Source organism: Hoplias malabaricus, chromosome 9 (assembly GCF_029633855.1).
Source record: "Hoplias malabaricus isolate fHopMal1 chromosome 9, fHopMal1.hap1, whole genome shotgun sequence".
Classification (NCBI taxonomy): Eukaryota; Metazoa; Chordata; class Actinopteri; order Characiformes; family Erythrinidae; genus Hoplias; species Hoplias malabaricus.
Window position 1 is genome coordinate 17,510,068 of NC_089808.1, and position 15,723 is coordinate 17,525,790.

At 40.3% G+C, this 15,723-nt stretch overlaps 1 protein-coding gene across 1 annotated transcript in view; it reads right to left on the reverse strand.

Annotated features, from left to right (window-relative positions):
* Positions 1–15,723, reverse strand: part of pth1r (parathyroid hormone 1 receptor) — a 115,022-nt gene that overhangs the window by 40,488 nt on the left and 58,811 nt on the right. Inside the window, exons 5-6 of the mRNA XM_066680919.1 lie at positions 15,527–15,648; positions 13,758–13,852 (exon numbers count right to left, since the gene is read on the reverse strand). Of these exons, the coding sequence (XP_066537016.1) occupies positions 13,758–13,852; positions 15,527–15,648 (217 nt within the window). The remainder of the gene's footprint in view (positions 1–13,757; positions 13,853–15,526; positions 15,649–15,723) is intronic.

A 15,723-nucleotide genomic window follows, 5' to 3' on the forward strand; every position in this document is an offset into this window, starting at 1 on the left:
GTTGAACCACAAGTGAGTCGAGTGCAAGGGGTAACAAACCTCGCAGCACCCACCAATCTTAAGGAACTCCGCAGTTTCTTAGGAGTATGCAACTACTCACGACAATTCATAGAAAACTATGCGGACCTAGCTCGTCCACTTTATGACCTCCTGAAAAAGGATACTCCATTCACCTGGGGCGAAGCCCAGGAACACGCCATGCAGGCACTGAAATCGAAACTGTGCACGGCTCCATGCCTTGCCTATCCTGACAGTAGCAAAGAATTCTACCTAGAAGTAGGGTTCTCGGACTACTGTCTCAGCTCCGGTCTGTACCAATTACACGACAGAGACAAACGTGTCATAGCCTACGCTAGTAAAACTATGCTGGCTGCCGAAAACAAATACAGTGACTGCGAAAAAGCACTACTAGCAACAGTGTGGGCAGTCAAACATTTCTCCAACTACCTAGGTGGTCAGAAGGTGATTGTTGAAACTCATCATCAGCCAGTCACTTTCCTAAACAGCCAACGAATTTGAGAGGGTATAGTAACTAACGCTCGAGTAGCATCCTGGCTAATGGCTCTCCAAAGCTTTGACTTAGAGGTACGTTACGCACAAAACTACAAGAGCCCCCTAGGCACAGGCCTTGCTTCCTGCAGGCGATGCGAAGGAGACATTCCTTCCCAAGTGCCACAAACTCCAGAAACCCTCTTACCTACCATGGCTAACCACCACTATTTCGATCCTAACACATGCAAAGACCTTGTCACTGCGTATGTAGATAGTTGTTCGTTCCGCCGAGAACACACCCTGACGGCAGGGGTGGGTATTATCGGAACAAACGGATAGCCTCACGAACCCCTAAATTTCAAATTGGGTGCTCAGTCCTCCCAATATGCTGAAATCGCAGGAATTCTCATCACAATCCAGTCTGCGGTCCAGAAAAGCATAAAAACGTTAGTGATCTGCACAGACTCCAACTACGCGCGCCTAAGCTTCACATGCCACTTGAGACTGTGGAAAACCAACAACTACACCACGTCAAACAAAAAGCCAGTCAAACACAAAGAGCTTTTCGCGGCATGCGAACACTTGGTAGACACACATGACCTGCAGATCTACTGGAAGAAAGTGAAGGGTCACTCCCGAGTCCCGGGAGATGACAAAGAATTCAATGATCAAACAGACAGCTTAGCCAAACAAGGGGCCCGCGAAGGCACATCGTGGACATTCGATTCCTCCCTTTATTCAAACCCACCCGACATCGAAATCCTAGCTGTCACACGGTCTCGAAACTGTAACGAAGGCATCGCCTGACAATGCTAAACCTACCATTGTCTCTATTAACCCTACTTTTTCGGATGCTAACTTAGTTACTCTCCAAGCTCGAGACCCATCCATTTCTAAAATGCTTAGCCATGTCTCTGACCCATTTACATATCCCATCACAGCACAAGATCTTGACACCATACCAGGCCTTAAAGACCTATACGGCGCCAGAGCGTCCCTCGAAGTCGTCAAAGGCTTGCTAGTTCATGCCACTGACTCGCACACTTCACCTACGTTCGTGGTTTCTCAGTGCCACAGGGGGGTGATGCTGATGCACGCCCATGACTCCCCATCTGCGGGACACAAAGGGGTCAAAGCAACACACCATGCGCTCCGGCAGGTGGCATATTGGCCCCACATGGTAAAAGATGTGGCTGATTACATTAAAGGCTGTCTGGTATGTTGCCAATTTCAACCCTCAAATCCTCTTCATAGAGCCCCCTTGCAAAAGAAAGGATTATCCTTCCCTTGGTCAAACCTCCAGATAGACTGGGTTGGACCACTCACTCGAACAGTAAGAGGTAACAAGTACTTCCTCACAGTCACGTGTGCATTCACTAAATGGGTAGAATGCCTCCCCGCACCGAATGACACAGCGCTAACCACTGCATACTTACTGATGAACCATGTCTTCTCACGGTTTGGCCTACCCAACCGTGTCGACTCCGACAGAGGGACACATTTCACAGCTGAGGTCATGCAGCAGCTCTGGCAACTCTTAGGAGTAAAAGCCAGCCTTCACATTAGCTACCATCCTCAAAGCTCAGGTCAGGTAGAGCGAGCCAACCGAACTGTTGTTAGCATACTGAAAAAGTACGTAGCAGCAAACCAACGAGACTGGGATGTCAAACTACCCCTTGTACTGATGGCCATACGGGCAACCCCACACGATGCGGTCGGGGTCTCACCCTTTGAATTGATGACAGGGAGACAGATGACTCTGCCTCTACATCTGTTATATCAGCCAGGTGAAGCTAGCATAGCCGTAGCCTACACCACTCACCAGTATATGGAGGATCTGCAGAAACACCTCAAAGCCACCTTTGCCTTTGCCCAGCAGAAACTGGAAAAAAGTGCAGAAGGTCGCAAAGCGTACAATGATCACAAAGCATCCCACGACGAACTCCAAATAGGGGACAAGGTACGGTACTACATCTTTGTCCAACCTGTTGGAAGGTCGCGAAAAACGGGGGAATTTGGCCCGCAAACTCCTACCCCGATGGTCCGGTCCCTATAAGATAACAGACAAACGGTCCCCCGTTGTTTACAGGATCAAAATAAACAAAGCTCGACCACACACAACCACCATGGGACTTGTAGGGGATACTAACGCTTGTGTTAGATCATAAACGACAGAACCAAAGGCAGGAAGGGTGTTGGTTAACAAACAATTACAACCTTCTACTCACACCTTAGTTCTCCTATCCCTTTTCCCTTTTTCTCTCACTCTTTAGTAGGCAACGAGCTTCTAACCAGGCTGAGGACACTCAGGGTGCAAGACCCTGGAATGGAGTTAGATGGACTGAGGAAGCTATCAGCCATGCTGAAGCCGACGTAACTCATATGCTCCGCGAGCTACAAAAGTTCACCGTAACGCAATCAGAACTAAATGGTTTTAACAAATGACCTAAACGCTTCATAGGCGGATTGCTAATGGCAGCTGCAACTGTGGGATCACTACTGAGTCTCGGAACGTCCACCGTCAATGTAGCCACTGTTAAACGTCAAGTAGGGGAATTACAAGGTGAAATTCCAAACATTAAAACCCAATTAGACAAACAGCAGCAGCACCTGCAAACAATTTGGCAAACCCTACGTGGCACCGTCGTAGTGCTCAACGCTCACAGTGTCGCTTTGAACAAAACGCTCCAGACGGTTAACTCTATGCTTTCAGTAGTGCAACTTGACCTTGCCCACATCCAGCTTGTGAATATGTTATTGTCTGATATGCTACAAGAAATCAGCTCCTCTGTAGATAGCCTAGCCATGGGGAGAATTCCTCCCTACCTGGTGCCCCTATCCTTAGTACAGGAGATTTTGTCTACAGCAACTCGAGAAGTAGTTACTGATCTCCAGGCCCACCTAGCCTATACCTTAGGTAGCGCCATCCCAATTTACGTTAATCCTCAAGACCGAGAATTAGCATTCATCATTTAACCTTCCCATAATGGCGCCTGAAAACATATACCGTTTGAAAGATGTTGTCAACGTTGGCTTCTGGCAAGATTCTGCCTACGTTCGTGTAAAGACAACATCTCTTGTAGCATACCAAGACGATAACCCTGACCTATATCTGGTACCCAATTTGCTTATGTGCACACTCACCAAAGACATTCACTACTTGTGCCCTAGCAAACCTTTCATTTGTGACAGCGCAAATGGGATCTGTGGCCTCAAGCCCATGATGAGTAATACTCAATGCCTGGTAGTCGTCACACCCCGACGTTTGGTAACTAGTACTCAAGCTGAGATTGTTGGAAATCGTTGGTTGGTTAACACCCCCTTTAGAGAGGCCCTACTAACCTATGATCAACATGACACCTCAGAAAGGGTACTCCTTCCTAGCCAAACCTTCTGGGTAGACGTCCCCGTAAACGCAATCTTACATGTAGGAGACCTGGCCCTGTATCACCTAAACCCTGACCAATATGAGAGCGACATAGAAATCTCAGAGTTCTTCTCCAAACACACCATCGAGCTAGATACTAAAACACTAACTCGCCTAGAATATGAGGGAACCCAAGTCATTGATCTAACCCCCATAACACTCTTAGAGAGTTGTCATCTCAACCCCATTGACTCATCTACGCGACGACCAACGGCATGGACCAACAGCGACCCCAAATGGACACTGGCGAAACTACGCAGAGTGACAGAGTGCTCGCTCGGGGTCGCCTAAACAAATAACGGAAATGAAATCAAATTCTGATTAATGTGTATAAACAATATGTATTAATGTCACTTTCTGTGTCCTCAGATGAACGTCCACCTTCTAATGAAATGATGTGTATTACTGTTGTCAACCATGAAAAGAAGTTCTGTCTCTGATTAGAAAAGTGAATTAACACCAGAATTAATACCTCTAATGTATCATTGTAAACGGGACGTAAAAACAACGTACCCAAGATGAAATCTTATGTAAATGTTTGATATTAATAATCCAGGATACTCATTGTTATATGTTACTTAAATGTATAAGAAATTTCAATAAGTGAAATTTATATTCCGTTTCTGTGAATCGCTGATTCAAACTCCCCCTCCTCTCTCTCTCTCGTGAGAGTCACATGAGCCTCGAACTCGCATCCAATCGGAAAAGGACGCCTCCCATTAGGGCGTGACCGCGCTGGCTTTGATAAACAGTTCAGCTCGGCACACAGTGAAGAGAGTTGAAAAAAAAGGAGAGTCGAGCAGAACAGAAAGAGACAAGATAACAACACAATTCAGCGGTTCAGCTCAGAACATCTCTTCAAGCTCAACCTCTCCAAGCGAGACGCCTATCTCTTCTTCACGCCGACGAACGAAACAAAGAAGAACCTTAAAGACTTCATCAAAGCTCACAAGAGACGTCTTGAATTAGCTAGAGTATGAAGCCTTACTAATGCGTCGAGTGATTTGAATATCTTCTTTTCTTTTAATCGTGTTTATGTTTTATCCCCCAATCTAAGTTTAATCTCACGACTGATCAAAGCAGGTGAACTTATTCGTGGCCAGAGTAAGAAAACACCGCCGAGATATAAGAAAGTCGTAGAATAAGTAAGTTTATTGAATCGATTTTCAGTTCTGGATCTGCAGTAACTAGCGAAACTTTTCGTCCAAAACATCCATATAGTTGGACACTCCTGCTCAGAACAGTAAGCCAAAGAGAGGATCCTGCCGCCTGCGTCATCACGCTCCGAGTACGCCGAGGCGACTCAACCGACGAAGAAAGACCTCCACGCTGACTCAGCCTGGAAACTTCCGCGGGAGAACCGCGAAACTAAGTGAGACGCCTTCACTCCCAGGACCTCAGAGAGCCTCTGCATCCAACGAGTGGTGAAAATCGACGAAAAGTAAGCTAAACTTGCGCATCTCCAGAGCTGAAAATTGAATCAAGTCTCTTGATAAATTTTGTATTAATTAAACCTCAGTTAGCAACACTTTAGTCACAAGCCAGAGTGCCTAGCGTATCGTTAAAGTCGAATCGGCTTCCCCTGCGTTGATGCCGTGAGATTTCAAGATCACGCTATGTTAAGTAAATATCCTTCTCTTTGTTAATAAAACCTTCATTATTTGAAATCACAGTGTATACAGTTTGTTCATTAATTTTCCTGAAAATCCTGAAGTACTCACGTAGCTTGACTATTACCCATTCTCAAACTAATTATTAACGTTTTAATTGCTTAAGCTAATTATAAACTTTAATTAATATCATTAAGTAAATATCAGAGATCATAAGAGTTTGGATAAGGTCAACGCTATAAACACAAATATAAATATATATATTAAAAATATTCACAGAGGTCACGGTGTATGACCAACATACGCTACACCTGAGTGGTCTACAGACTTCACTGATGTGTCATTGGAATGCAGAAAGCCCACACAGCAGCATGTGTGGCATGGCAGAGCATGCAGGATTTTTTGTGCATTTTTTATTTACTTTTTTGCCAGTTCTCTTGGCACAAACATGAGGATTACTAACAAACGGTTTGACAAAAAGACATAAATTTGGTCTTATTTTGAACGGGACAACTTAAGGTAAGCGCTGGTATACTTTGTGTGCAAATTGCTTCTCGGATCTTCAGGCCTCGGGACCCAGCACTTTTGTTTTTTTGTGAGGAAGAGATCGGTTTTAATTGCTTAGTCGTGCATTTAAGAGTATAATGGTTTATATTCTATCTATCATTACACATATATCGCCTTTCTAGATACCCAAGGACGCTTTACAATCCACACTGCTCAGAACACTCAGAACACTTAATCCACACACACACACTGGCGAGAAGCGGCAGCCAAACGCACACAGCGTACTCTCAACCAGGAACGGCAGTCCACCTGGAGGACTGCATCGGGCACTAGGATTTCACCCAGGACAGAGTGCCAATCCATATCTGGGCACACACACATTCACTCACACATACAGACATTCATTCACATACACACTCAGTCTCTCACACACCAGGACATATTTATTAGAGAAACCAACTCACCTACCCTCCATGTTTTTGGACTGTGGGAGGAAACCGGAGACACCGGAGGAAACCCATGCAGACACGGGGAGAACATGGCAATTCCACCCAGATGGGACTTGAACCCAAGATCCCAGCGCTAAGAGGCGAACGTGCTCACCAATATGCCACCGTAATATTCATGAGAGTCTGCCCGTTCGATTAATTTATATGTACACATGGACTCAAATGTGGCTCAGTCAAAAATCTGAATATCTATACTGTCACTAATATTTTCTCATAACTGCTTTCATGGTGAGGCAGCACAGTGGGCAGCAGGTAGTGTCACAGTTACACAGACCTAAAGTAAGGGAATATTTCGGTAGTGCATGGGTTTTATTTGTCTACATACGGTCCCTCATACATACGGCTTGTGATTTCTCATGAAATTAATCAAATGTCTTTTACCTACATTATATTTTTAGCTGCCAAATATATTATAGTTTTCTTTTTGATTCTTTTACAGCAAAATACACAAACACTGTCTTTTGGGTGCAGGAATCCAGTTTGTTGGAAACTACTGCTGACTCTAAGCTGGGCTTAACTGCCCTGCAGTGGGCTTTAGTCCAGACATTTTCCTACCCAGCATCACACTCTTAAAACATCACTGCCAAAAGGGCTGTGGCTGAGAGCAACTGGAGCTTTCATTTAAATATGCAACTGGATAAATAACCACAAAGGCTTAAATGGAGCTACTTAGACACTAAAGACGTTCTCAACACATTAATAAGCCACAAAAGATCAGGAGACACGAGAAAACAACAAAACATTATTTTGATACCCATTTGACACCAATTTAAAAAACCATGGTATCCAACAATCAGAAGTCACTTAAGACTTTAAAAAATAAGTTGTGATTTTATATGAATTTGTTGCTTTGAGCTCGGTGGAGAAATTCTGTATCCATTAGTTATAGATCTTAATATATATATCACATTTGTGTAAGGTAAAAGAGGAGATAATTTATTAGTATGTGAATTTCATGAAAAACTACTATTAGGTACAGTTTTGCTTTAAGAAATATCCTTTGGAATTTTGCTGCATTAGTCATTTATGAATGTATTTTTTGTGGCCAAAACAAACAAACAAAAAACATTAAATTACACATTCATTAAATAACAAAGCACTGTGCATCTCTTACACAGGAAAATAGAAAATGCTGGTTATATTTGACTTTACTTTTATCAAAAAGCCTAGAACTATGCTAGATTCATCTGGTTAAGAATCAGTTGATTATCTACTTCTATATTCTAGAATTACACAAATTTGATAGCAAAAAGACAATTCAGGGACATTTAGGGTTATTGTAAATATTGATTTTGTAATTACCAGTGCAACTAATTATGTAATTTCTTTAAAATACAAATTAACCTTACACAAAGGTTTGACTGAATTGGACAAATGCTGTTGGACAAACGCTATAATCTATTCTGGATTTAACTGGCAGCCAAAGTTTTGCAGTTTTTAATATAAAGCTGTAAATGATATCGCTCCTAGAAATATTATACCTGCTACAAAGGAAAGAAAGTTCTTATAAGAACCCCTAAGCTTTAAAATGGACTTGCAGTATCCTAAACTGCTCCAAAAGATACATAATGCAATTTCTGCAGTACTGAGCCAAGAGTAGCAATGACGAGGCTATGTTCTTGCAATTAAATGTCAGTGGAGCATCACAAAGATTTTAAAAAATTTAATTTTAAGGTACACATATTACGGGGTTCATGAACTAAGAATTGTGATTATCTTGGGACATCAGTGCTATTTTCTAACTGCTCTCATGTTGATCGTCAGGTTTGTTGATGGTGGGGAGGTGGGGTGCATATATCTCTGGGAGTCCTCATGTCTGTGCTAATTTTCTACCTCTCCCTTTTTAGTTATGTTGTTCTAATGAGGTCTGCAGAAACTCACACTCTTTATTCTTCACCAAGAAGACAGGACAAGCAGAACATGCTTAAAGAGTTGCGAATACCTGCCCATTTCTCATGCTCTTCATGTGCCTGAGTGTCCTTCACATTAACATTTCAAGATTTCTTCCTCATGCGAAGGGAGTATTTTCCTCACACTTTCTCCTCGGCTCACTTGAGGGTTGGACTTGGAATTCTGTAAAGCTGCTTAGTGAGAGCACCAATTGCAAAAAGTGCTTTTTAAATTAATTTTAATTTAATTTAAAGGGTCTCAGTGTTGCTCCAGGGTCCTCGGGTTGTGGTACTCTTCTGAGTTGTCAATTCATCTACCAACGTGTGTTTTTTGACTGTGGGAGGAAACTGGAGTACCCAGAGGAGCCCCACACGCACAGGGGGAGAACACACCACACTCCTCACAGACAGTCTCCCAGAGCGGGGCTCGAACCCACAACTTCCATGACCCTGGAGCTGTGTGAAGGGATACTACCTATTGCTCCACTGTGCTACTCCCCTTTGAAACTATATTATTATTATAACAAACATAGTGCTCCTTGAAATATAGTGGTTGACTAAGATATATGGCTTTTATTAAATAAATAATAATAATAATAAACTGACGTATTTGTTGGAGCTAATCCCACATTTGGACCAATAATAAGCTGTAAAAGTTCATTAGTCTGATGGCCTGTGAATAAAAGCTTTTTCTGACTCTTGTATTATGTAGTGTGATATGATGAATGTGTATTGATTTCTAATAAGAAATTTGACTTTCTGAGATTTGATTTTAATACCCAGACTTTAGCGGGTTTTCAGAGGCATCTCCAAGCCACAACAAGCCCAGATGGGAATGTGAGATAACACATTCCCATCCCATCATTTATGACCCAAGGCCACACAGGGTCAAGAGAGGAATCTTTTAGGAGACACTCCTAAGGATCAGTTTATGCTCTGTATAAAACTAATTAATTAAGAACTTCTCAAACTATAGAATTAAACCTTAATTCCCATTGGTTTAAAACAGTTTGAAGTTACATATGTGTACAGCTGTGTGAAATGAATTCCATTTAGACAATCAAAACAGGTGGAATTAATTAACATATGTTTTAAATCACCTTTTTATATGAATTTATGTAGAACCAAGGTAGCCACATACTCTGTGTGTTATTTGATTAAGAATTATGTAAAACATGGTGTTAATGATATTACTTTGTGTTAACATCTAATCTCTTACATTGCAAAAGTATGATTCAGAATTCTGGGACAGTCATTCAACTGGGACTGCGTCTTCAAGCCTTTGTCTTGTCAAGTGTCATAAATTTCATGTGATGTCACTACCAAGGTACAGGAAACAGCCAATCAGGAGCAAGAGATGCTCCAATCCTCAACTCCTCTCTCCTGCTTCCAGCAGACGATGCTTCTCAGATAGGGTAGTCTCCAGCTCTCTGCAGGTGTCCCTCAGGCGTCAGACACACTTATGGCTCTCTTAAACAGTCTTGATCCCCTCAAGCGTGGTCCAGATAGAACAGAAGTTCTATTTTAATTTTATCTCTAGTAGAAAACTATAGTTAAATGGAATGTAGTTTAACTCCAGCAAAATTCAATGCCACCCAGAGCATGAAGGAGACCTCAGACCTCTGACCCTCAAAGTGATGACAAGAATTTTAGGACCAGCAACGGAGATGGCCACACGCACCCTCAGAATGACCTTCTGAGAAAAAGACCTGCATGGACATGTCTCTCACAAGGCGGCAGACCAGCGATGACGGAGAATTCCCACCGAGACCTTCAGAACGCCACCAGCTCTGACAGAGGGTGTCTCTAAAAAAGGGGAGAAAAGGAATGCCAGTGGCTGCAGTGCTCCAGGAAGTCATGCCGGAAAACACCGCACGTCAGTGACATGCTCCCAGCTATCTCCAGAGATATGTAATGTCACATGGTTTCATTTCTTCATAGCTCAGGAGTGGTGCTGAATGATTTGCTGGGATAAACTATAGCCTTTTTAGAATTTAGGATAATTATCATAGAGAAATTCCCTCATATATTAATCTCCCTGCTCTCTCATGTATCGCTGTAATCCATTTTATTATATGAATGTATAATCAATATTCATTATTTGATATTACACTTAAAGGCTAAGCACCAGCTATTTAAAAGTGTCAAACAAATAAATAGAGTGGAATTTGAGCTCCTAACTTGTTTTTATTGATAGTCAGAAAAAATGTTATTTCTTACTAAGTCAAGGAATAAGGTTTAAAAAAAACAATGGACAACCCCCAGGCAGTTAGGCCAACCATTCCCATTTTATTAATTTGTATCCATATAAATGGCCCACCCTGTATATGGGTGATGCTTCAATCTTTATTCACACCCTTTTGAAACCTGCAATACTTCAGAATTGCAGAACAGTTCCCAAACTAGGCTATGTTAGCCTTCTCAGGTAAAATCATACAGATGTATGGTACACATTTAAATGTTGCAGAGTTCCAATCAGTCCTGAGCAGCTTGTGAACAGCAGAGAAAAGTATGCAACACAGCTCCAGAAATAAAATGGAGCTTGTTCCTGTATTATATCATTTGAGTTATTCATATAACAAGTTGTATGATAAACCTTAATTTTAGTCTCTGTGCTTATTCTGGATCATCTTAATTTTGACACATTAACACATTTACTCACTGAGGGAGCTTGCTTCATGCTAACTATAAGCTAACTATGGTCTCTCTGATTTTTTTATATACACACACCATTTAGTTTTGTGTAATTTTAACAACACGCAAGACGGAGAAGTGCCTCTCCAATCCACATTCACTTTTGTAGAACTTTCATTCTTTTTGTTTGTTTTGGTTTTCTTTTCTGTATTAAATGGTGAGCAATTCCTGAACATCTTTCCACCTTAAACAGTGCTCATAATATTCTCCTGCTGCAAAGTTCCACCTTATATGGTTTGATTTTAAATACATTTCCTCTGCGCTCTAGGATCTTTTTGAAATAATGTTTAAAAAGGGTAAAGGGAACTACTGGTCTTATTTTATATTTCATCTATTAGGTGTAATGCAAAATGCACTTAAGTATATTAAGCACTAACTATGTAGTAGTAACAGTAAATTATGTACAAAAATGATTATATGTTTATTTAATATGTTTCACTCAACAGCTGGGGAAATTGTCAAGAGATTTCTTTTTTTTTTTAACTAGAAAAATCATCACTCTTTTGTGTTTAGATAGTCTAACAGTCCTTACTCCTTCACAGCAAATGTATTCTGCATTTAGGAAAACTCACCCAGTTGCTACAATACAAAAACTATACAGAATAATATTCTTAAATAAGCATGGTATGAATACAGCAATCACACTGTTTTAAAATGTAAGAAAATGTTGAAGTATTTCAGAGTATTCAGAATATGTTACTCATACTGAGTAATCTAATGGAATATGTTACAAATTAAATTAGGATACATTAAATATATTAAAGTATTCATATACTTAAATATACATTCAAGCAAACCCTCCACCACTGTCACTCAATATTAATTCTGCTGGGCTTGGTTGGAGTCCAGCAAGCAAAAGATGGCCCATGTCAGACATGTCAGAATTTAAATAATCTTGTACCTTGCTTTGCTGATGTCCAGCCTCTTCTGTATGTCATTAGTTTGAACATCACTTGGCCTTATTCACATATGCATGTCACCCATGCTCTTGACTTTGATAACTGTGTAAACTATGCCATACGTTGGATGCTGGCTTTAGCTGTTGCCAGTGATAACAGTCTGGATTGCCCCTACCATCTTTGTTTTCCATCATCTGACCACAGCATGTTTCCACTGTTTTTCAGACCATATGCAAAAAGCTTGTATTGTACTCAGCAATATGTCTGCACAGAATTGATATATGTCTTTCCTCATGTAGTAGCCAACTCTGTGACACAAGTTTTCTAAACTAATCCCAAGCACACAGCTATGTTTATCAAAATAACATGATGGGTTTTCATCCATCTGGGAGGCTTGAATGCCACACACAGTAATGCCTAGCTTTGCCCTACATGGAGATTTATTTATTTATTTATTATATTATTTATTATTATTATACCTTATATATACAAATTTGTGTATATTTACACAATAAAATCCAGATGTACAAAATGAATGACTGTCCAAGGGACTAAACCAGTCAAGGCTTTTTTTTATTTTTTTTTAATTTGCAAATTTTTTCTTCTTGATGTTGGTTTTTTCTCTAAAATCCAATTTGAAGAAAGTTTTCAAATCAGATCAAACTATAAAGTATTGACAACTGCATCAAATAAAAACTACAAAATGTGAAAGATTTAAGTTTTAAATGGCATAAGAACACAAAGTATAAAATTCATAACTAACACAAATTTGAACAGCAAGATACTTATCCAATGTGTAATTATGCAAAATATAATTACTTTAAACCAGTGGCGGTCTTTCAAGGAGGGGAAGCTCAATTTCGACCTACATCATAAAATGTGTCGGTTTATTTATACATAAATTCTACCCTCCGTTCCTTTTTAAGAAAATGATCTGTGACCCTGTCATACCAACAAGGCATCTTTTCCAGGGACTTGACTAGTGTCCTCTCAATGGCCAGCAGATCTAGGCTGCTTAAACGGCCTTGGCCCATGTGAAGTGTCCGCCTGTGCTCCCACGGAGCTTTACACCAAAGGATCGCTGATTCACTCATTTCGCTGTCAATCAAAACGGGATTCAGCCTCAGACAGATCATCCAATCATCATGCAGAAGCTGAGCGTCCGGGCTAGCCGAGGCCAGCCCACTGCCCCATAGACCCCCAGAGACGCTGAGCATCCGATGGGCGGGACAAATCCCAGCATTTATCAAATGACTCGTTTCGCTGCACTTCGCTGCTTCGCTATTGAACTCTGTGGACGCTCAACTTCCACACCGTTTAAAGCACCGTGAAGGTGATGATTGAGAGGAAAGCCGCGTCTTTACCAGTGATAAGAAGCTGATTCTGAACAAAAGTTGAGCGCGTTGTATTGCATATTTATGCAATGACATGTAAACACAACTGAATATATTTGAACACTTATTTTTTGACATTTTAGGGGAAGCTGAGCTTCCCTTGCAGTCTTAGAGCAATGGCCACTGCTTTAAACATATCAGAACAAGCACATAGGCATTAAATCTCATTAATTTAGTGTTTCTGTCTGGAATTTTTTTTAAAGGAGGCACAAAAAGTGCATCAAAGCACTTATATATATCAGTTCCAAAGAAAATTTGTTATTTGAAGTAATTTCATGAAATATACAAATCAATTTCAATTTAAAAAAAAAAAAAAAAAAAAAAATTGTGACTCACCTGAAGTATCCTAATATGACCACAGCCACCATCAGAGATCCAAGGGAGACAGAGTAGCCAGTGGTGTAGATGAGGTAGAGCCTGTCAAACACCTCCTAATTATGAGAATAACACTGCAGTCAGAACACCACTGCTATAATCACTGTTTAATAAGAAAGTGAGACTTTTTGGTTGGATTTCTTTCACAAACGGGCTTATACTTACTTGTTCCTACAATTCCAGCTTTAAGTAGTCTGCTAGTTTTGGTGGTGATTAGTAATATTTATTATTTTATTTTATACAAAATTTCCTGTGTAAAATCACCTTGAAACATATGATCACAATAGTGATTGTAAAATTTGTTTCGTTGCTCTAAATATTTTACTAAATGATATTTCAATGCATTTTACAACAAATATTTCAATAAGAAAGGGTCTTAATGAAATATTTGCAGCATCACACGTTCATTGTAAATGGTAACATGACCAGAACTGTTTATGTCCTCGTTGCACCACATGAAGACGATGGCTGCATCAAGGCCCCCAAACAAAAGGTTAATAAAGTATGTTAGCATAAAGATAGGACAATTATTTTTGATACATAACATCTTTAAGGTTTCTAGTAATGGTATATGCATTTGTACTGCACAACTTTTAGTGTGGTCATAGAATGAGTAAACGATGGCAACAATAGCAATTGGTAGGATAACAATATGCCTCTAGGTATACACTGCTACACATAGGGTTCTCCTTCCTAATTTTCCACACTGTTCTTTGTTTTAGTTTCACTTTGAGTGAAGTTCTAGATATGTATGATGGTGATTGCAATGGATCAGATAAGGAGTATAAGGGGGATACGTTGTTTAATGCATATGCTGAACTTATGCACACAGATCATGACACAAACAACTTCCCACTCACTGCCATCCCTCCCCAAATGACCAACCCAATACCCCTACTGACAATGTTTTCTGGAAGTATTCCTGAGCCCATTCTGTTATTTCCTTGACAGTGGCATTCCTGTTTGAGGTGCAGTGACGTTTAAGGGCCCAGAGATCACGAGCATCCAGCAGAATTTTACTTACAGCAATTGTTCCAGATTCTCTGAATCTTTTGATGTTATGCAAGGTTGATGATGATAACTTAAAAGTCTTTGCTATTTTATGCTGGGTAACACCATTCTGGTATTGCTGCACTTTCTGAACAACAATGGTGGAATTGGTGATCCTCTTACCATCTTGGCTTCAGAGAGACTCTGACACTCTGAGAAGCTCTTTTTATACCCAATCATGTTGTCAATTGACCTAATTAGTGTTAATTGGTCTTCCAGCTGTTAGTTATATGTTCAATTTCCTTTTTCCAGCCACTTATTGCTACTTGTCCCAACTTTTGGGGATTTGTTGACACTGAAATTTTGAATCAACATTTTTTCATTTAAAATGTTACATTTACTCAAATTAAACTTTTGATCTATGTTCTATTACGAATACAATATTGACATTTGCCATCTCCACATCATTGCATTCAGTTTTTATTCACAATTTGTTTAGTGTCCCAACATTTTGGGAATCTGGTTTGTAATCCCACCGGTCACAATTGTGAGCAATGATCAAACAAACTTTTTTACCTATATTTCTATGAATTTTTTTAAATAGTGATTGGTTATATAAAAGGCTTAATAATAAAAACAGAAACTGGATATTTTTTTGTCTGGGGAAAATTTGGGATTAAACTGGTTAACCCCCAATGATTGACACTTTGTGTGTGTTGGAATGTGTATGTATTGCTTACCCTCTCCTTATCCTGGTTGTAATGACTGAGGAACTCTGCACACTCGCTGTAGTTGGCCCAGGTTTTATTACTTGTGGCCAGTTCCCAACTTCCATTCAGATCACATCTCCTGTAGGCATGACCTAAAATAAAGGTAAAAAACAAACAAAATCGCACACAAATCTTGAGGCAGAATCAATTGTCATCAAGTGTATTTC